Below are 21,781 nucleotides of genomic sequence, written 5' to 3'. Positions count from 1 at the left end.
CCTCTCTAGCACCCCGAGGAGCTTGGACTGATTAACACCAGCTTCTCAGGAAGCTTCCTCTTTCCTGCTGCTTCCCTGAACCCACTTGAGGAGAACAGGCAGTCAACTGAAGTAGTAGGAGCCAGTTAACACGCTGATATCTTCCCTCACTCAGGCCCTACTACCAGCCTGCTTATTTGTCCCCTTCAATTGAGTGTTGAGAGCCACTATAGCTGGCACAGAACAGCAGTCATGACTGAAAGAGGAAAACACCCCTCTGGGGCAGCATTCAGAAAAAGCAAGCAAGCAAAGGAAGCTTTTCTATCTAAGCAGGAAGGAGCAGCCCTGAGATACATAGACACAAATGTTCACGGTGAGACTTCCGGCCCCAGTGAGGAGGAGAGTGGTGAGGAGATGCATGATCTTCCGGTTAGTCAGAGTGGACGAGACCTGGCAGCTACTGCAGCATCCATATTTCCATCTCAAATGGATGTAACCATGCACATTCCTGAAAACAGTGTAGATAAGAGAAGAGTGTGGTGGAGTCGCAAGGAACAGCTGCTGCTGAGTTTAGTTCCTTAAGTCTAGATGATCCAGGACTGTGGACCCACTTGAGCAGTAGCCTGAGGGACTTCCTTGTACTGCATGGGCCACAGCAAGTGAAAAACTTCATGTTCCCCAAAGACAATGAAAATAGAAGTTTCCATCCAACACATTACTGGCGTGAAATCCCCAATGGTGACAAAGTGGAGAGGCCATGGCTCATGTACTCAAAAACCCAGAATGCTGCATACTGTTTTTGTTGCAAATTCTTCCAGTCTGATTTTCCAGCCACATTGGGTTCTACCGGAACAAAGGACTAGAAAAATCTGACTAGAAATCTGGTATGCCATGAGAAGGCAGAAAATCACCAGAGAGCATTCCATAGGTGGAAAGAGCTTGAGATGAGACTAAGGTTAAAGGCCACCATAGATGATCAGCATCAAGAGAAGACTGCATTAGAATCTCTTTACTGGCAAAATGTTCTGAAAAGGCTCATTGCCATGGTGAGAATGCTTGCTACCCAAAACCTAGCACTGCGTGGCACTTCAGATCAGCTGTATGTGCCAAAAAGTGGAAACTTTCTTAAAATTGTGGAGCTGATGTCAGAGTTTGACGCTGTACTCCAGGAGCATCTAAGAAGAGTCACCACCCAAGAAATGTACTGTGGCAAATTGCTGGCACTGCTTTGATGGGTCTCACGCTTTCTCTTCTTGGGGAGGGTTCAGGGCACCGTTTCTCACCCCTGAACTGCCTCACTAGTGTCCTAGAGGAGGGGAGTGGAGAGGGAGGGACCTGGGCCCACCCTCTACTCCGGGTCCCAGCCCAGGGGCCCTAGGGATAGCGGTAAACCTCTTGAACTAGCAGTTCCTTCCCCTGGACTACTTCCCTCTCCTGTCCTTCAGCTTGTGGGGTTTCCTGCCCTCCCTCTGCACAAACCAGGCATCCCTTTACCTAGGGTCTTGGTCTTCTTAGCCCCCCCACAGCACTTCTCCAAATTCTCCTCTGCTTCCCTCCAAACTGCTCTCTGCTCCAACACCAATCCACTGAGTGCCACGTGATGGGAAAGTCAATTGGAGGCGATAAAGCCTATCAGACACCAAATTGGGAAGATAGATGATGCCATAGTTGCCATTATGGAGGATAATGCTATGACAGGAACTGTTCATGGGAGAACAGTGGCAGAGGGAAATGGAATCACCAGAAACATACATAACTTCAAATTTCTGTGTGGCTTAGTGTTGTGGCATGACATACTGTTTGAAATAAATGTTGTAAGCAAGAGACTCAAAGATGTTGACCTTGATATATCTGGAGCAATGAAACAATTGGACAAAGCAAAGTCATACCTACAGGCTTACCGGTCAGATGAGGGATTTCAAAATGTTCTGAAGAGTGCAGAGGAACTTCACACTGAAGGTATTTTCCCACCCATTCAAGAATGTCACCGAAGATGACATTTTGATTATGAGGCAAGGGATAATCCCATAAGAGACCCCAAACAACAATTCAAAGTTGAATTCTTTAACCAAGTGCTAGATTGTGCAATACAGTCAGTTGAAGAACGTTTCATGCAGCTCAAGGAACACAGCAGTATATTTGGGATGTTGTATGATATTCCAAAACTCCTCACTACATCTGAAGAAGACCTACACCAGCAATGCAGGGCACTAGAGACAGTGTTGACACATGATTACATGCACGATATTGATGCGAGTGATTTAGGTGATGAACTGAAAGCCCTTTCAAGATACATTTCAACTCCAAAGGCTGTTCTGGAATGTATGTGCACAAATAAGATAACCACCCTTTTTCCAAATGCTTTTGTTGTTCTGTGCATACTTCTAACACTTCCTGTAACAGTTGCTAGTGGAGAACGCAGCTTTTCCAAGCTGAAGTTAATAAAAACACATCTACACTCCACAATGACACAGGAGAGGCTGGTTGGCCTTGTAACCATCTCAGAGCAAGAGCTGGCCCAGACTGTGGACCTTCAGGAAGCAGTTCAAATCTTTGCAACCAAGAAGGAATGGAAAGCACCACTTTGATTATTCAAACAGATAAAAATGCCAGTGTTTACTATGCAGACAAGAAAAGTTACATTTGCTGTTCAGGTGTTTGAAAGTTGTGTTACTTAAAATTTTTGAATAAGGCATTTTAAGTTGTTAGTTCTCCTTTATTGGGGTAGGTAGCAGAGCAGTACCATGAGAGGAGTAGGACAGGAAGAAGGCAGAATTGAGACCTTTCAAAGTTTTGGCCCAAGCGAGGGGGCAGGAGGGCATCATTTGAGCTCCCCGTCTTAGGTGCCAAAATGTTGTGGGCCAGCCCTGGGCAAAGCCTTGGCTCTGCACACCCAAATCTGTCAGCCACCCAGCACAGCAGAGCTAGCACAGACCAGGGTATATACTGTACAAACAAAAGTGCTGATGCAAATTAATTCTCCCGTGGGGGAAAGGGGGAGCCTGCTCTCCAAGTAATAGTCTGCACCCGGATCCACAAATAGACTTAGATATTGCATTGGTCTGCACTGGAAAACATAACTAGACTCCATAAACCCTGGATTAGTTGCCTAGGCTATACAATACCGGTAGAAAGGTGCCAGAGAACGGGATCCACAAAAGCCAGCATGGTAGGTAGAGAGCCACCTAAGATAGCCCATGGAAAATGCCAACAAAAGGTATGTGTCCCTAAATCCTGTCCTTCTCCTGGAGTTAGGTGCCTCAGTCTGCGCTGCAGGAAGGCATCTCTCTCTGCTTGCAATCCACAGCTGGGAACCCCTCTCCTCGAGTCAGGCACCTAAGCCGTTTCTTCCGAGATAGGGAGCAGCAAACACTTAAGTCCACACAAAACCATCAGGGGAAGGAGGAGTACTCCCTTAAAATGTTTAGCCCAGTGGGAGATCATGATTCAGTTCCCCCTCTCTGCCTGATGAGAAGGGATTTGAATAGGATTTCCCACCTCTCAGGTAAGTGCCTTAAGCACTGCACTATAGAGCCATTCACTCACTTTTTGATCGAATTAATATCTAATTCTACAAAGTGGAAGTGCTTCAATAAAGAGATTGAGGAGAAGTATTCTGAGGTAGATCTCTCTCAACAGGCAAAGGGGGGAATTAAACTGAAATTAAACTAAAATTAAACCCACTTCCAGGTGACTTTCCCAACCGCTGGTCTAAACATTATAAGGGAGGCCTCCTCACCCCATCCCACCCATCCCCACCTATTTTATGCGGAATGATCAGAGCAAGGCCTATTAGACTGAGCCCCACAGGCCAGATAAGCAGGGCAATACCTGTCTTCACCTGCTTTGATGTTTGCGCTGTGGCTTATGAGATAGATGCCTGAGTGCCTGCCTGAAGCAACAGTGCACATGCCCAGCCTCTTAGATGCCCAGGAAGCTTTTACAGCCAAAATTTAGGCACTGAGTGAGGTTAGGCACCTACGGAGTTAGGTAGCAGCTGAGCTAGGGTTTTATGGATTGCAGTGGCACCTAAATCTGGGGTTTAGGTGCCTAAGTCCCTTCGTTGATCTGGATCCCCATTCCTGCTTTGCTCCTGGGGCAGTGCAACTACACACTGTCTCTTTCTCAGGCCAGATTGTACAGTTACAATCCAGCCCACAGTGGTTGTGCCACTTTATCACCTTAAGTGTTATACACAACACACAAAATAATTTTACCAATTCCTCATTAGATAAATAGAATGCTGAAGGCAATTTTTCCCCACTTGTTCTTAAGGTCCCAATCCTTCAAAGTACAGAAGGCATTGAGAACCTCATAGCATCAGGCCTCTAACTCTGTTTGGCAGCTATTAATCTAAGTCTCTTTAGACACAGATCATTATATTAAACCATTTACATTAAAAACAAAAGTCAGTGTGATAACAAGTCATCACATTTAGTATTAGAAACATACAAAATTGACACTAATTACAGAACGCTTAGCTAGTTTGACTATCTTAACTTTGAATTTCAAGACTTTCAGAATTTGGTGTTTCTTGTAAATTTAATCTTAAAAATTTCTTTTTTTTTTAATTTAAAAAATTCTTGAAATTCAAAATATTGATATATGGCTGAAACCTCATCACCACCACATAGGAGGGTTTTGTGTGGGAATAATATATTTAATTTATATTTGTTACATGTTAGTTTAAAGCAGTGTTTCCCAAACTTGGGACGCCACTTGTTAAGGGAAAGCCCCTGGCGGACCCGGTCGGTTTGTTTACCCGCCGCATCTGCAGGTTTGGCCGATCTTGGTTCCCATTGGCTGCGGTTCGCTGCCCCCTGGCCAATGGGGGCTGCGGGAGTGGTGGCCAGTACATCCCTCAGCCCGCGCCACTTCCCACAGCCCCCATTGGCCAGGCACAGCAAACCAGGAAAGGAGGGGGATTCTATCAGAATCTTAGTTGAAGTCATCTACAAATTGTTTCCATGTATGTTGTCTTATAAGTCTAATGTTAGAGTCTCATTCAATCCATTTTCCATTTATGTCACAGTCTGTTCTTGAACAAAGGATGGTATTTTCTGATTCCAGTCTGGAAGCATGCTTTTATTTTATTTATTGAGACATAAATTTAAGCACTGCACTCTTTTACTCAAATGTTCCTTTTAGCTTTAAAGTATCACTTAGAACTCAAAATGAAATTGTAAGGAATTAAGTTACATGGATGTTTTAACATCAGGCAAATCACACTGTTTAGGTTTAAGTATGAAAGCGTAACAGCTGTTAGAAACGTAAAAATTACATGGAAGATTATCACCATACATTCTAGGAATTGAGTGATTTATGTAATTCTGGGAAAGAATTCTAAAAGAAATATAATCAATGACAAGATTGAAAGGAAGCATCACTGTACAGAAGAGACAGTGTATTTATCAGCATTCCAAACCCTATTACTGATTCTGTTTCCTTTAGAATTCTCTCTTTATTAGCCTGAATGTAGTTATGATATTATAGTTCCTAATCATTCATGCAAGAGTTTGACTATGAAAAGCATTTCTAAAACTCTTTGTAACCATGGATATAGTTTGTCAGATATATTTTCTTTATTCCTATTATGTCCTAGGTTTATTCGCTAGAATAAACTGATGTACAGTCCCATACCATACCTTCCATGAGAACTGTTTTATTGGATTGCCAGTTTTTATTTCCATAACTGGCTATAATTTATAGTAGTTTAGAATACAGCAAAAGCAAATCACTTCTGTAACATTAGTAGTGAATACAATCACAGAAGTTCTGTTTCAGCAGTGTTCCCTGAATATGCTTACTGCAACTTCTAGCATGGCTGGCTTGCATAGGTCTTCTGACACATGAGGGCCTGGCCATCGCTTCCTGTTACTCTGTGTAAATACACCTTGTAGAGGTGCACGATAACTAGGCAGCATTGTGGTGCTGAAAGTTAACGAGCCTGCATTTAAACTTTGATTCTTGTTTACAGCAACATTTGTTAAAACATTCTCTCTCTTCTCATTTTTATCATTGAGGGAAAGGAGTTGTAGGGTCTCTCTCATATCCACAACCCATCCCATATCCAGAGTTGGCGTAAGGGGGGCCGGGGATAGTCTCCCATTGCAACCCCATGTTGTAGAGGTGGGAGATAGGTTCCACCCTCACAACTGGAGGATAGGAGTGTGCAGCTAGTAGCTGCTGTCAACTACTGGTTTACTGAAACTACAGGGGAGTTCTGTTCTAGCAACAGTCTTCTTTTCTGCACTGTTCCCAAAGGGCTATGGTTGAGAGAAGTCTAACTCTTAACATGTTCTTGTGGTGGATTATTACGGAGCCAAATTTATCTTTAACTATATCTTTAACCATTTAATCTGAACTGTCAAAGATCATCCATTGGTCCTCTTCTCCCACAACCATCTGTACACTTTCTTCTATACCCCTTTATATATCCGGGGAGAAGAGGGGGACCTGTCATAATCTGCAGAGCCACCACCTTGTCCTCCAACTACCTCCATCACAAAAAGCTTAAAAAAGCAATACCAGCTGCATATAGCTAGGCAGATTACAGACTAAACTCACTACCTACTATGCAAAATATGCTTATTTTACTTTTATCTTGTCCTCCCACTCTCTTCCTGCCCATCCGTTTGTTTCGTCTGGCTCTTAAACCTAGATTGTGAGCTTTTTGGGACAGGGACCATCATCTTTTTGTTACAGTCATACAGAGCCTAGGACAATGGGGACCTTACCTTTGACTGAGTCTCAATATGCTACTGTAATACCAACAGTAAACTGAGTTCATTTGATTTCTAAATAAATTATATTTTTAAGTTTTCATTTCAGTATGAATGTCTTTTCTTAATTATAAATTTTGTTTTGGTTTTTTATATGGGATTGGAGATGCCCATAACTTACTAAATTCTACCATTAATTTTTTGTAGTAGCTCTGTGTATTGATTGAATTTTTATAAATATAAATAATAAAACAGAGCATTTAAATTTGATGTACAGCTTTTTGACAAGGAGCTAAATTTTGCCTCCATGAATGGCCCCACAATGAACACAACCCAATATGTATGCTAAAAAAACAACATTAAAATACACCCATTTTGGCCAGGAATGAATTCTGTCAGGAGATTGCCCAATTTGTGGAGAGTGAAGGGGGCCAGTGTCGAGTCAGTTGCATCTATTCAAAAATATTTGTAAATCATGCTCCAGAACAAACCACCACTATTTCTGTCATAGAGGACCTGTGGGTTTTGGGGAAGCATGTTAGGGATGTAAAACTTCTGCTTTGCACTCCCTGTGCCGAGCACAGTATTCTGATTCATGCTAATGCACAGGGTCCTGCCAGAACTTGCCCAAGCTTATGACTTTGGATTTTGTCCAATTGACTATTTTGCCTAAGATATTTGCAAATGATATTGTTACATTAATATTTTGAGAGTGGTGTTACTGGTTCCTAGTATATCACCTAGATTTTCACATGAGAAAAAAGAAACCATCTTCTAAAGCAGAGATAAAGTGTATATATATTTGAAATATATATACACAGAACATGAGATTATGCTTGATGAGAAGTAAGGAAATATTTGTGCACAAGAAAGGATACATTTTCTTAAAGTTGAGGCCAACTTTCACACATACATGTACCCACTTTTGCCAAAGCAAATTGACTAACTGTGCCCACAAAAGGCACTTGCATGAGCAAATATCTTTTTGCATGCACCAGTGGCTTAGTTGTATGCACGTGCATTTTTTGCATACAAACCTCTGCTTCCATATTTGGAAAATTTATCCTTAAATATAAAATCATATAATTATTTCTATTTCATTTTTTAACTTCAGTAAACACACACCCATATAAATGTACAGCATATGGTACCTTAAAGAAGGCAGCCCCACTTGTCTTTGCCTTTGGAATTCTTTTACAAAGTCCTGGCTTATTTTTGCATCCCTGCTGAGGTTATTCATTAGACGTGTGAACTGCTTGGGTTTGTTCCTGCATTCCACTAATAGATGGCGATAAGCAGTGCGGTTAAATGTTAAGTATCCAAGAGCACCAGCTGAGGCTATACGAACCTAGAAGAAACAGAAATGTCCCTGATACTGGTTTGAGGCTGATTCTAATTCTGATTTCAAAGATGTATTCTTCACATTAAATAAAGCAACTATATTATCAAAACGAGCAAGGATGCATGCTCACAGCTCTCAACCTGACAAAGAAGATAAATTTGGGTCTACCACTGGTAGCCTGACTTAAGCCAGCAGTTTATTCCATCACTGCTACAAGCCTGAACCAAGAACTTTGCATTGATTGTTATGTATTTGATTCCTTTAACCAATTTTAACTCTCACCTTTCTTTCTTTCTTTCTTTCTATGAATAAACCTTTAGATTTTAGGGATTGGCATCAGCATGCTTTTTGGGTAATATGTACATTATATATTGACCTGGTTGTGTGGCTGGTCCTTTGGGATCAGAAGAACCTTTTAGTTGATGAGAATAGTTGTAAAGAACCACTCACCTTTAAATCGAGTGTTTTCAGTGGTAATACAAGGACTGGAATGCCAGAGGAAACTGCTTTTATGACTTCTTGTTAGCCAAAAGAAACAGAAGTTTACTTTTGTTGCTGGTTTGGTATATCATAAGGGGAATAGCAACCAGTCTTGGGGTGTGTCTGCCCTATTTCTCAGCAGTTCATCCTGAATTTGGCATCCTCAGTTGTGACCCACTGAGGCACGGTTACAATTATCTACAACTGATAGCCTGACTATTAAGAGAGAAGCCTTAGCTGTGCCAAGTGATCTTCGAAAGCAATTAGAACTCTTCTCCAGGCAAGATTCAACACTAAAGGGCTGCTCCTCCATCTGGGCTAGGTTTAGCTCGTGGTGTGAAGAACATAAAAAAAAATCCCAAGGATCCTGGTATCTCAGATATCCTGGACTTTCTTCAGGAAGGGGTAAACTATGGAATTCAGCCCAGCTCCACACCACACCAGGTGTCAGCAATAAGTAACCTCCTATTTTCTGGATCCTCTGGTTCCTTAACAGAGAACCCTCAAGAATCCAGGTTTCTTAGAGCAATCAGACTGGCTAAACTTGTGGTTAAACTATTTGTTCCCAAATGGGGACCTCCCCTAGGATTAAAAGTCCTAACCCCACACCCTTTTGAGCCATTGACATCAATATCTCTATTCTACCTATCCATCAAAATCTGTTTTTTTGGTCACCATCACGTCTGCTAGATGAGGTTTTGAACTGGCAGCTCTATTCACATAGGAATTCCACTGCATGTTCTATGATGACAAGCTGGTGTGAAGAATACTGGAATTGTTCTTGCCTAAGGTGAATTCATTTTTCCATTCCTCACAGGAGATACTCTTCCCTTCATTCTGTCCAAAGCCACAGCATCTGAGAAAAAAGCTCTGGCACACTTTAGATGTTCAAAAAGCATTAAAGAGCTCCAAATCAACAAGAAGCTAGGGCTCCTTTTTTATATCCTTTCATCCAAAGAACCAAAGGCTTAGGGTATCCAAGCTATTAGTAACTATATGGATCAAGCTAGGCATCATAGAAGTATGCAAGACACCAGGTGATCCAGCATTAAGGCACGTGCCACAAGAGCTATGATGACTGCATAGGCAAAAAGTACTTATGCTTTTACTCTAGAAAACTGCAGGGCTGCAAAGTGGTCATAAGTTAACACCTTTATTAGATCCTATAAAATGGACTTTCTGTCCTTCACAGAGGCCTCCTGTGGCAGGGATGCTACAAGCAGTGATCTAGTAATAGCATTGCCATTTTGGGCAATTAAGTTGGGGGAGGGGGATGTCTTCCTTATCTCAATCTTTTTTCTTAATTCTCCTGACTTCTGTTCACTGCTGTCTACCTCACATACATCTCAGAATAGTGGTAGATTCTGCTAGCAGAAAGGAAATTATCAGGTAAGAAATTTACCATTCACGATCAGGATTTAAGTATTTAACAAACATACACTGAAACCTTTGCGGGAAATCCTGGCCACCTGAAGTCAGTGGAAGTTTTGCCATTGATTTCAATGGGGCCAGGAGCTTTGTCTTACACAGTTATCTTATTTTTAATATGTTTTTGGTTGTTTAAGAGAGGTTTTATAAAATATTTCTACTGGTACATATAAAGCTAACATTCATTAGCTAATTGTGCAAACAGATTTAATTAATAAAGAAGAAAAATAAATTTAAAAACCACAACATGAACATTTTATTTTGGGGAGATGGCAGAAATTTTACCTCTTCTTTATCTGAGTACAAATGATAACAAAGATGTTGGATAGTTCCTAGTTCAGTAATTGCTTCTGGAATACCTGCTCTTGTATGAGCCAGGCTAGCCAATAATTTCCCTACAAATTAATTAGACACTAGAATTACATATTATATAACGTCAAACATATTATCAGTTTGTTCACTTCTAGTCTCCTGCATAATCTTAATGAAATGCTTTGTTTTTTCAAAATGTGTTTAAATATTATCAGTGAAGTTGTCATACCCACAATCTTTTGCCTTCTGTCATTATTTCAACTGTGATAGTCTCAATATGTTTTTTATAACTATTGCATCTAAAATGTTGGATTTCTGCCTCCAAGAAATTTGCTTTTGTAAGAGGAATAATTTTAAAACACTGTAGCAGTATTTTATTAAATACATCTCCTTTATCATCTTTGGGCAAAATCTTGAAATCCTTCCTTAGTTTTTACTCATTCATTACCTAAGCAAAACTCTCATTGATGTCTATACGAATTTTGCCTGAGCAAGAATTGCATAAAAATGGAGGGCCAGATTATAAATCTACAGAAACAGATGAAGGCTGCATTGTGTCTCAGAGTCACAATTCAGTCCCCGGGTCCCACCTTTTTAGAGGGGGAAAGTAATCTGCTAAAGCTTTTTTCTGAATGTGGATTACTTCTCCCGCTACACTAGTTTAAGTATGCTAGGCAGACCATAGGGTGGCATGGGAGTGGGAGTAGAAGCCCTGCAGAGGCTGCTCCTCCCTTCCCCAGCAGTAACTCAAAATGTGGGTAGCCATTGCAGCAGACCAAAAGATGCCTTATGTCCTCTTACTCCTTTGTGCAGGCATTTTGGAAGAGCCAGTCTCCTGACCTGAGTCTGCCATCTAATACTACACAGTAAGTTTCAATATCTCATTTTGGAGAAACAACAGTATTTTAAGGACATGCTTAACTTTATATTACTATGAGTTTTTGCTCATCTTCTATAATTCTTACCAGTTAGAACAAGAGTAGCGGTCTTTTCAGAATTTAGTAGTTCAACTAAAATAGTAACCCCTCTTGCAGACAAAGTAACTTGGTCCACATCCACTATGACTTTGGCTAAAACAACAATCTGAAATCAAAAGCAGACCGTTTTTAAAAGATATGGATTGTTTAAGTAGGTTTCTTCCATTTCCTTTTTTCTTCACGTATTAATAAGAAAATCACTTATTGTGTATAGTGTTGTACGTTTACATGACACTTTCAACCCTACCACTTGCAATTTGGACCTTTGCCTATTGGCAGAAAAAGGCACAACCTTAGTATAGACATGTCAGTGCAATACAAGCAATTTTATCCATATAACTCATACATCTTCAGGTGTTACAGTCTTTTCCACTACTCTATACATCTGTTGGTTTGTTAAAATTATCTTGATACAATAGTTATTCTTTTCTTATGCTAAAATAAAAACACGTAGGGAAAAAAACATGCATTCCTTAATCAGACAGAATTCCCATTGATTTTTGTCTGAGTAAAGATACAGGATCAAGTCTATAGCCAACATTTTCTTCTACCATGAAAAACAGTCCCAAGTTCTGATTATTTTTGAAATAGTTCATGACTGGAGGCTTGCAGAGAAGATGAGGATCTTCAAAATCTGTAATGTAATTTACACATTTTATAAGTGTTACTATATTCGGCCATTTAAGCTCTTTGAAAAGGACTTTATATTAATATTTTTGTGTAAAAATCAGTTCTAATAACCATAACATTACACATAATACATCTTAAACTGGTAATGGGCCTATATGTTTTGTGTGTTATGTGTAAAAGCCCTGTTCCTATACCTGAAACGCAGCCATTGCTTTATCTGTCTCAATTTCTGATTGCAGAAAAGGTTCAAATGTAGACATCGTAATTGCGCCGGTCTCCAGTATCAGGAACTGTTGGACAGGATTGTTGTATGCAAAAAGGGCTAAAGCATATCCAGCTCGTAAACAAATATCCTTAAACAAAAAAACAAATACAAAACCCCACAGAAACATGCGAGCTCTGAAGTTTTCATACTATCTAAAAATTAAAAAATAAAATACTGTATTCTTTGATATGTTAAAATAGTTACCAACCCCATCCTCATATTTTTGTCTTTGTTTTTATTGATTTTCATATAAATACTGCAGGCCAAATCCTCAGAGACTAGATAACGATAAGAATGACGCTCACCACACTGACACTTCTCTTTAACCAAAAAACCCCAATCAAGAACACACAAAAAAATCCCTCCTGAAACAAACAGACAGAACAAAAAAGGAAATAAATACAATTGAAAAAAACAAACCCTATCCCGGCAGATTTTTATCCCAAAAAAGAAGAAGTGTCAGAGACTCCATACAGTCCACTAAGGACTTCACTATTGCTACTGAATTTACATGGAAGTATTTCAGACACTATAGTGAGGGGCAGCAGTATAAAACATAAGGTAGATGTTGTACAACACAAAGCTGTGTGATTCAGCTAGACTCTACAGCTGCAGATGTCTGTCTGTCCCCGAAGTGAGAAAGAACACATGCAGAGGCACCCATATAGCTGTCTAGCTTCCCTCACCGCAACTACCAGAAGCTGGAAGATGCTGTTGGTAAGGTACTGAGCATGTGCTAAGCCTCCCCAAATCCACTTCAGAACACATTTCTGTGGCTGACAGCTGAGAAGACTGGATGGATGGAGCAATGGAGCCCAACAGTGATCTTGCAGCTCACTGCTTTGAAATGGAAGTGAGAGTCTTGGAGCAAAGTAAAGGACCCTCAGCCTGAAGAAATCCCTCTCTCTCTGGTGATAGGGGCAAGAGGAACATGCACATACCCTGAAACCTGCTAACTCCCAACCAGTATAATTAACCTTGCTTTTTGTCCTGTGTTAATGTTATGGACCTGTTCCTGATCTCCCTCTGCCCCCTGCAGTAACAATAGTAAAAAGTTTACTGATACCTGAATTGACATCCACAACTCCAATGAAGGGGAAAAGGAGAGTCAAGATCCATAAAGGGCAGCTTTGGGGGAAGGGCTCAGAGCTCAATGGCATGAGCTCTCTTCCCACCTTCTATTCACGGAGTGGGTGCAGATCCCCTCCAACATCCTTTCACACCAGGCACAATTGTCCTCAGGAATTATTAGCACTTCCAGAGGATGCGTGCATGATGTAAAGGACTTCCAAGTCACTTACACATATTCTGGGTTTAAGGTTTGACCCTGTTTCCAGTAGTCAGTAGCTTCTTCCTAAATTGAGGATCTTGTGGTCCTGAATTTAGTGTGTGCCTTGATTCTGAACAATAGTCTTGAATTAGTCTTGAAATTGTGATAGCATTTATACCATTAACCCTGCTGCAACTGTACTTAAGCTTTATACAGGGTAAAACAGATTTATTTAGGGTTTGGACCTCACTGGGAGCTGGGCATCTGAGTGTTGGAGACAGGAACATTTCTTAAGCTGTTTTCAGTTTATCCTGCAGCTTTTGAGGGATGTGGTTCAGACCTGGGGCTGTGTTTGTAGCAGGCTAGCGTGTCTGGCTCAAACAAGGCAGGGTTCTGAAGTCCCAAGCTGCCAGGGAAAACGGGTTCAGAGGTAGTCTCAGCACACCAGTTGGCAGTCCCAAAGGGGTTTCTGTGATCCAACCTGTCACAGTCTTCTCTCTAGGATTCTCTCACGGACACACACTGTGCTGGACCAGGCTATGTCTGCAGCTTCCTTCTTCATATGCCTTTGTTTTGGGTGGGGACTGCTATAAATGAGCTTAACTGTTTCTTACAGCTGTCAAATTAAGAACAGCTGTTACACCCACCAGCTTCAATAAGGTTTAACCCAACCCATAAGAGTATTAAAAAAATAGTTATATTAAAAGGACATACTTTTGATATTTGTGTCTGACATGTGAAGTTGGATCTACTGTATAGTAAATTTGGTATGCCATATTTGGCTTATGGTGACACTATGACATTAATATAGAATATTTTTTCCTAAATTAATACTGCTACTTTATCAAGTACAGTACCTTATCAGGTGCATTAAGAAGTTCAAGAACATCACTATAAACGAAACCTTCCTCCTCTTGTAACACAGTCTGTAAATTACTGTTCCTTAAAACAATGCAAGCCAAGGAATATGCAACTTCAACCTAAATATATATTTTTAAGAAAAATACAGATATTATATACTTACACTTTGCAGAACAAATTCATGGCATATTTTATTTAATAAGCAGAAAATCAGTTTATACTAGAAAACTAAGTATGTAGGAAAACTCACTTCAACAAAATATAATTGAGGCCAAGACTTAGTAGGTCTCCAAAAAAAAAAAAGGATTCAATATTTATATGGATAATGGAAACATCCACAGTTACATTAGACAAAATTTACAAAATATATTATTTATAATATATAAATATATAATATATAAATATATTATTAAACCTTCATGGCATAAGCCAGCACTGAATTAAAGGTGTTAAGAAAAAACTTCCTGTATGGTCAGGTTACTTTTTAATTGCCCTCTTCAGAGGTTCTTGCATCTTCCTTTAAAGCATATTGGTCAGTGCTAGAGATTGGATACTGGACTAGATAGACCTCTGGTCTGAACCATGTTAGGATATAGATATTCAGGCCTGTCTGTAAAGGCCTATACTCTAAGAATTTAGGTGTATTCTTATCACTTGGCTAGTGACAGAGGTATAAAAGAAAGAATCAAAATCACTGTCTGCTGGTGTAAGGGCCTTCTCTTACTGTGACAGTCTGAGGCCCTGTTCTTAGGCTAAGGCCTTTGGCTAAGCAGCAGAGGCAGCCATAAGCTGGGAAGCGAATGGTCACATCCTCACATTCCAAACTAGTCACACTGAAATAAGGTGCTATTCGGCTGTTAGGAATACAATCCTGTCCTGATAGTTCCTATCACCTCCAGAGAAAGGGAAGTGCCTAGAAAATGTAAAAGGAAACTTAGTTTGATAGCATCCTGTCTGGCAAGAACTCACTTATCAATAGCTGGGATGTGAAATCCTCACTTCTGTATTGTCTTGTCATTATAGTTCCCACTTTGCTGTTGTTTGTCTGTATAATCTCTGTCTGGTTTTGTGATTGTTCCTGTCTGCTGTATAATTAATTTTGCTGGGTGTAAACTAATTAAGGTGGTGGGATATAATTGGTTACATAATCATGTTACAATATGTTAGGATTGGTTAGTTAAATTTCAGGAAAATGATTGGTTAAGGTATAGCTAAGCAGAACTCAAGTTTTACTATATAATCTGTAGTCAATGAGGAAGTGACTGGGTGTGGGTGGGCATGTGGGTGTGTGTGATGGGAACAGGGAATGGGGGTAAGAAAATTGGAATCATGTTTTGCTAAAGTGGGAGATGGGAACAGGGAATGGGGATAAGAAAATTGGAATCATGTTTTGCTAAAGGGGGAAATGGGAACAGGGAATGGGAGTAAGGAAGTTGGAATCATGTTTGGCTAAGGGTAGGAATGGGAACAGGGACACAGGTGTAAGGCTCTGTGGTGTCAGAGCTGGGAAGGAGGATACTAAGGAAGGAAACTGGAATCATGCTTGCTGGAAGTTCACCCCAATAAACATCGAATTGTTTGCACCTTTGGACTTCGGGTATTGTTGCTCTCTGTTCATGCGAGAAGGACCAGGGAAGTAAGTGGGTGAAGGAATAAGCCCCCTAACAAACCAGTATGTGAATTCCTGTGTTCCTGATCTCAGATCATAATCAGCTTGTGCCTTGAAGTAAGAACTGATTGCTCTTGTAATTTATATACCATAAGCAAATGGTATTTTGTCCATTACACTACAAGGTCTTTGGTTAATTGGTTTATTTATGTAGTTTAAATTATACCTATACTTCAGGATTAGAGAGACAAAATGACCCACTTGTAATTCTTGTTCTTTGAAGATAGCAGAAACACTCACATGCAGGGCCATGCTTCTGTATGACCAGATTCATATGTTTTTCAGCCAATCCTCACCGCAGATTTAATGTCTTAAAAGATAGCTTTAAAGCATTCTGAGCCTGGTCATTCAAAGCTTTGTCATATTCTAAGGAATGAAGACTCCAGAACTGTGGATATCTTATAATTCTACTTACTGCACCCTTAGAGAAGCAAAGTATTCATGTGCTCTCATAGGACCAGCATATAGCAGGTAGGTTTGGTCCCATATGCCTCACTGTGCACTGAAGATGTGCCAGCATATCAAACTGTCATATGTTACTCCCTGCATAAAAAACACACTCAAAAGGGACGTTATGAATTAGCACAGGGAAGTCCAATATTTATGAGCAGTTCATCTAGAAAAAACAACTTACTCAAGAGAAATCCACAAGGGAAAAACAGAATCCTTACAGCACATCTTTGAAGTTTTAAATTACTTTTGTGATTGCCTTCATACACTTAAAATAAGGGACAGTAGTTTTTTAGGCATGGTTTGCAATTATTCCTCAGTAGCTGGCATTTGAAGTGCCTTGTTAAGGAGGGATATTATTTATTTAGTTTTGTTTTCTCATGCTCTAAGCTGCAAAATGAGATGGCAAGAAGTGTTCTCAGAAAGTTCAATTCTGAATATTTTTCAGCCACAGAACATGCGCACACATACACCCCTGCCCCCTCACAACACCATTATTCCACACCTTTATCTGAAGAGAATTATGATTTTTAAGCAGGTGAACCAGTATTGGTAAGGCCTGTTCCTCCACTATGTTTTCCTGGCTGACTGGATTATTTGTATGAGCCACACCTGTAAGAGTCCACATGTCAGATGTATCCCGTGTAAGACATTTGTGCAAGAGAAAAACAGAAAGCATAAAGAAAAATTGTCCACTTTATACCCAATTGTTGCAGATTATGTAATAACAAGAGTACTATATTCTTTTCACTTGAAATAACTAAGTATTAGAGCTGATCCAGGTGTTTCACATTTATGTACAAGGACCGTGTGTACATAAAGGTATGCCTGGCTTCTGTTGCTGACAGCTCCCTAGAAAAAGATATATGGAGGAAAGGAAGGTGAGCATGGAGTAAATTCAAAGAAGCCCAGCAGATGGTGAATTTTCATTAATATGTTTCCAAACATTAAGTCTTGGAGACTGTAATAAGCACTAATTATCCCAAAGATTGGCTTCCTGAGGATATTTCTAGTTATAGAGAAACTGGAGAACCACTTTGCCAAAAAAGTCCATCCTACACTAAATAATAGTCCTGACTAAATCTAAGTAATGATTTCCAAATACATGCACAGACATTTAAAATTCCAGAGACTTGACTAAAAGTTGCCTTAGGTGTCACTTTTGCTCTTAGTGATTGAACATAAACATCTTCTAGAATGGGTACCTCTGCTTCCTTGTAATCGGGTACAATGCACTTGACTATTTCAGATTCACCATTTAGTATGGTTTATCCAGCTGATCTAGCCTCATATGTCAAGAAGAGACAGGACAGAGAGCTTATTTTAGGAGGACAAATACATTTTGCCAAACCTGAAGACTCATTTCAAATCTGTTCTAAAAACATGTTATTCTTGGGATGAATGTAGATTGGGGGAAAGGAAATTATCTGATCTGGTTTACATTAAATTTCAAGAAAATCATAGTAATGAATTTGGGATTTAAATACTGGACTACCTTATTTTTTATGAGACACCAAAAAGAGTTTAGACAAGAAGGTTTCGAGAGCTTGTTAACTTTCCTGCTGTACATGATGACAACAAAAATGTCCTCTTCAGCAGGGTTTGAAGTTGGGGAGGAATGCTGGTACTCTCCAAACAAGTAGTAGATGCAACATTCACACTTCCAGCATCTACCCCGTTAGTCACATCCACTTTCTCATGACTCTCTCATAGAAATAGTATTAGAATGTGAATCACGTGATTTTCTACGGTTGGCAGGTCAATCACCCAGCATGACAATTAAATTTGTAGACATATAATACATTGCTGTAAAAAACATTTTGCTTTAAAGGAAAACTGCCACACACAAAAACAAAACCCAAGTGCGGTTTTGTGCCTTTTTTTCTTCTTTATGATATACAAAAAAAGTCCTGAAAGGGAGGCAATTCCTGTGGAAAAAAAGTATTTTTCCCTTTTTGCTTTTTACTTAGAAATTCAGGTTTTGTGTACCTCAGAAACTTCTATGGATGTTTGAGAACTAGTAGGTTTTTACATCAGAGCAATTGTACAAGTAAAACTTGAGTAACTGAAATAGGAAGTGATTTTTATTTAAACTTTTTAAGGCACTGGTTTTTGGCTTGGGGCTTCTTTTTTTTTTTTTTTTGTTAACACCAATTTAAATATGGAAGAAAATATGCCATTACTAAGGATTCAACACCTTCATTTACGGGCTGTGAAAGCACTCAATGCACATATTTAGGTCATCAAAGTCTTCCAACAAAAACAGGCATGACAAGACTTGACATTTCTGATATTTTGAGGATGAAAACAAGAAAAAAAAACTTTCAGGTCTTTTTTATACACCATAAGGAAATAAGTTGGCATACAATTAATATTTTTTATTTTTAAAATACCCCCAAGTCAGATTGCAGTCCCAAAAGAGTTTACATTCTTAATTTTTAGATGTGGCACAACAAATAAGGGTAAGAAAAAACCAGCCAGCCAGGATATGACAAGAATTACAAAAACCTGATGATCCCCAGGATCCAGACAGCTGGCAGCAGCATGCTCATAAGAAGCTTCTTCTGAAACATACTGATAGAGAAGCCAATTATGGGATAATAACAATGCTAGAAAAGTAGCTGATGCTGACAAAATAACCACAGATTAAAACAATGGTTTGTGCAGGGAAATTTCTATAGTAAAGTGCCTACTGGAAACCTTTATCCCAGACAGTAGATCAGAAAGTACAACTAAGTAGTGGCACTGGGGGATTGGAGTGAGAAAATTATTTTCACTGTTGGGCTGCTGCACCAAAACTATTTGTCTACATTGGCACTGCAGTGGTGGAAATTGGTAAGGTGAAGGACCACATAGTGTTTAGCTGTGGCATTTTAATTACCATCACTGAAAGCAATTTGGTGTGTGACATTTCATAGGCATGCTAGGGGCTCCAAACAGTGGTTACCATGACAAAATTATGTAATTTACACAAAAGTTTAATGTCTGAATAAAGTAAGAATTTTGTTCTTGGCAAATTATTTTTCTTTATATTGAAAAGTTATATTTCAATTATACACTAATATTAATACTAAATAAAATATTTTCTTCTTTCATTGATATTGTTTCAAACTGGTTTGCATTTTTCCCATTCAAAACCACTTAAGATTTGTTTGTTTCTTTTTTAAAAAAACACCTTAAAACATAAGAAATTCTACAAACCAATACAAATGGTCCCCAGGGCTCTGATGACACTCAGGAGTGTGCCCTCTGCTATCTTTGCGCTTCTCAACAATCGAACCAAAGGGCCAATTCCATTCCCTTCACATATTTGATTTTGATGAAGTTTGCTATCTTTGCTAAGAGCTATGACTGCTTCACCTCCTTCCAAAACAAAGCAAAAATGTACGTTTAAAAATCTCCAATAAACTGTCCAATATTTTCCAAATTTATGCAAAACAAACAAACAAAATCTTACCAACATACTGCATTTTATCAGATGGTGACAAAAGCATATCAATAATAAAGTTGTACCCAATCTGTTCTGCCATTAACTTTTGCTGCTTCAGTGTTTGTCCTGCCAGTGCCCACAAAGTTATAGCACCTTGTTCCTTAACGGTCAAGTGAAATGCCTGAAAGTTTGAAAAAAGCAAAGTTTTTCCTTCACTAGCAGAATTTTAAGCCTTACACATTTAAAAAATGATTTATTCAATGATATTAAGGGGTTTCCAATTATTCCAAGTAATTCAGCCTATTTTACGCTTTTTTCTAATGAACAGATTGATTTAAGATTTGAGAAAAATAAAAATGCAAAATGAATTCTTGCCTTCAAGAGCTTTAAAAGATATTTTGTTGCTGATTTTGCCAGAAACTGTTTCTGTATACAAGAGTTGTTATCCGATAGTGCTTCTATAGCCATAGCACCTTTCACCTGCACACTGATTTTCCTTCCACGGAGAAGTTCAACCAGAGGACCAATTGCATCTGCATTTGCAATAGCATCCTGCATCTTCTCATTCCCCCGAGCAAGTTCTGCAAGAGCTGCTGAAGATACAGCCTGTAGTACATCTTTAAATACATCAAGTAGTAGTCAAACAGTGATAAGAATCAACAAAATTCTCTCTTTTTTCCTTAGAAGGTTTTATTTCAGACTAGTAGTAATTGTATTTCAGAGAGATGTTAGGGCTAATACACTTGTAGTGTACTGATACGGATAGCTAAAATGCTGACTAAACATTTAGCCATTTCTGACTTCTGGATATTCTTCAAATTTAAATCATAAGGCTATAGATGGTCAGATGCCCCAAAAATGTGATCCACACCACTAATGTGACCTTGCGAACTTTAATGTAGGCTAAACTAGGTGGTTGCACAAGGCAGTACTACTTGATTTCATGGAAACCTTGCAAGAAGAAAATATTTTTACAGGTCAAGAACATGGGAGAACACTTCTTATAAGCTTTTTGCAGATAAATTATTAACTTTAATGTTGCCTTAATATTGTATTATCACCCATGTCTAAACTGTACATATAGGAATTGTTCTCATATGCCTTGGGTTGTTATAAATGAAAACCAAAGCATGAAAAAGAAAAAAATAGTGAGCAAAATTCTACACCAATGCAACTCCACTCAAAACTGCGTACAGATGTGGTCCCCTCATCTCAAAAAAGATATACGGGCATTAGAAAAGGTTCAGAAAAGGGCAACTAAAATGATTAGGGGTTTGGAATGGGTCCCATATGAGGAAAAATTAAAGAGGCTAGGGCTTTTCAGCTTGGAAAAGAGAAGACTAAGGGGGATATGATAGAGGTATATAAAATCATGAGTGGTGTGGAGAAAGTGAATCAGGAAAAGTTATTTACTTGTTCCCATAATATAAGAACTAGGGGCCACCAAATGAAATTAATGGGTAGCAGGTTTAAAACAAATAAAAGGAAGTTCTTCTTCACTCAGCGCACAGTCAACCTGTGGAATTCCTTGCCTGAGGAGGTTGTGAAGGCTAGGACTATAATAGGGTTTAAAAGAGAACTGGATAAATTCACGGAGGTTAAGTCCATTAATGGCTATTAGCCAGGATGGGTAAGGAATGGTGTCCCTAGCCTCTGTTTGTCAGAGGGTGGAGATGGATGGCAGGAGAGAGATCACAAGATCATTACCTGTTAGGTTCACTCCTTCTGGGGCACCTGGCATCGGTAGACAGGATACTGGGCTGGATGGACCTTTGGTCTGACCCAGTATGGCCATTCTTATGTTCTTATGTTCTTAAATCAATTAAGTTGCACAGGGTAGAATTGAGCACAGAATTTTCCCTGCCAGTCTACCTTCCTATGTCTTTTTATTTCAGAGTCTGCAAATTATTCTGTATTAAAGCCTGATTTGTAAACAAATTTACCAGTCTGAAGGCAATTTTAAAGT

General features: G+C 39.3%; 2 protein-coding genes across 11 annotated transcripts in view; one reads left to right on the top strand and one right to left on the bottom strand.

The window, feature by feature from the left end:
- Window positions 1-21,781, bottom strand: part of ANKAR (ankyrin and armadillo repeat containing) — a 48,503-nt gene that overhangs the window by 7,477 nt on the left and 19,245 nt on the right. For 2 of the 10 annotated variants that reach the window (XM_073306141.1, XM_073306143.1), the window contains 9 exons: window positions 20,191-20,432; window positions 19,843-19,996; window positions 19,587-19,748; window positions 16,891-16,997; window positions 14,263-14,385; window positions 12,065-12,223; window positions 11,229-11,346; window positions 10,237-10,346; window positions 7,853-8,049 (listed from right to left, as the gene is read on the bottom strand). In XM_073306141.1, the coding sequence (XP_073162242.1) occupies window positions 7,853-8,049; window positions 10,237-10,346; window positions 11,229-11,346; window positions 12,065-12,223; window positions 14,263-14,385; window positions 16,891-16,997; window positions 19,587-19,748; window positions 19,843-19,996; window positions 20,191-20,432 (1,372 nt within the window). Of the gene's footprint in view, window positions 1-7,852; window positions 8,050-10,236; window positions 10,347-11,228; window positions 11,875-12,064; window positions 12,224-14,262; window positions 14,386-16,890; window positions 16,998-19,586; window positions 19,749-19,842; window positions 19,997-20,190; window positions 20,433-21,781 lie in introns of those variants that run through there. The other 8 variants (XM_073306142.1, XM_073306144.1, XM_073306146.1 and 5 more) reach the window with 8 other exon arrangements.
- The window catches only part of OSGEPL1 (O-sialoglycoprotein endopeptidase like 1), a 47,555-nt gene that overhangs the window by 21,600 nt on the left and 4,174 nt on the right, over window positions 1-21,781 (top strand). The gene's annotated exons all lie outside the window — the stretch shown is intronic.

Source organism: Lepidochelys kempii, chromosome 11, assembly GCF_965140265.1.
Source record: "Lepidochelys kempii isolate rLepKem1 chromosome 11, rLepKem1.hap2, whole genome shotgun sequence".
Taxonomy (NCBI): Eukaryota; Metazoa; Chordata; order Testudines; family Cheloniidae; genus Lepidochelys; species Lepidochelys kempii.
This window is presented reverse-complemented; position numbering and strand designations above follow the sequence as displayed.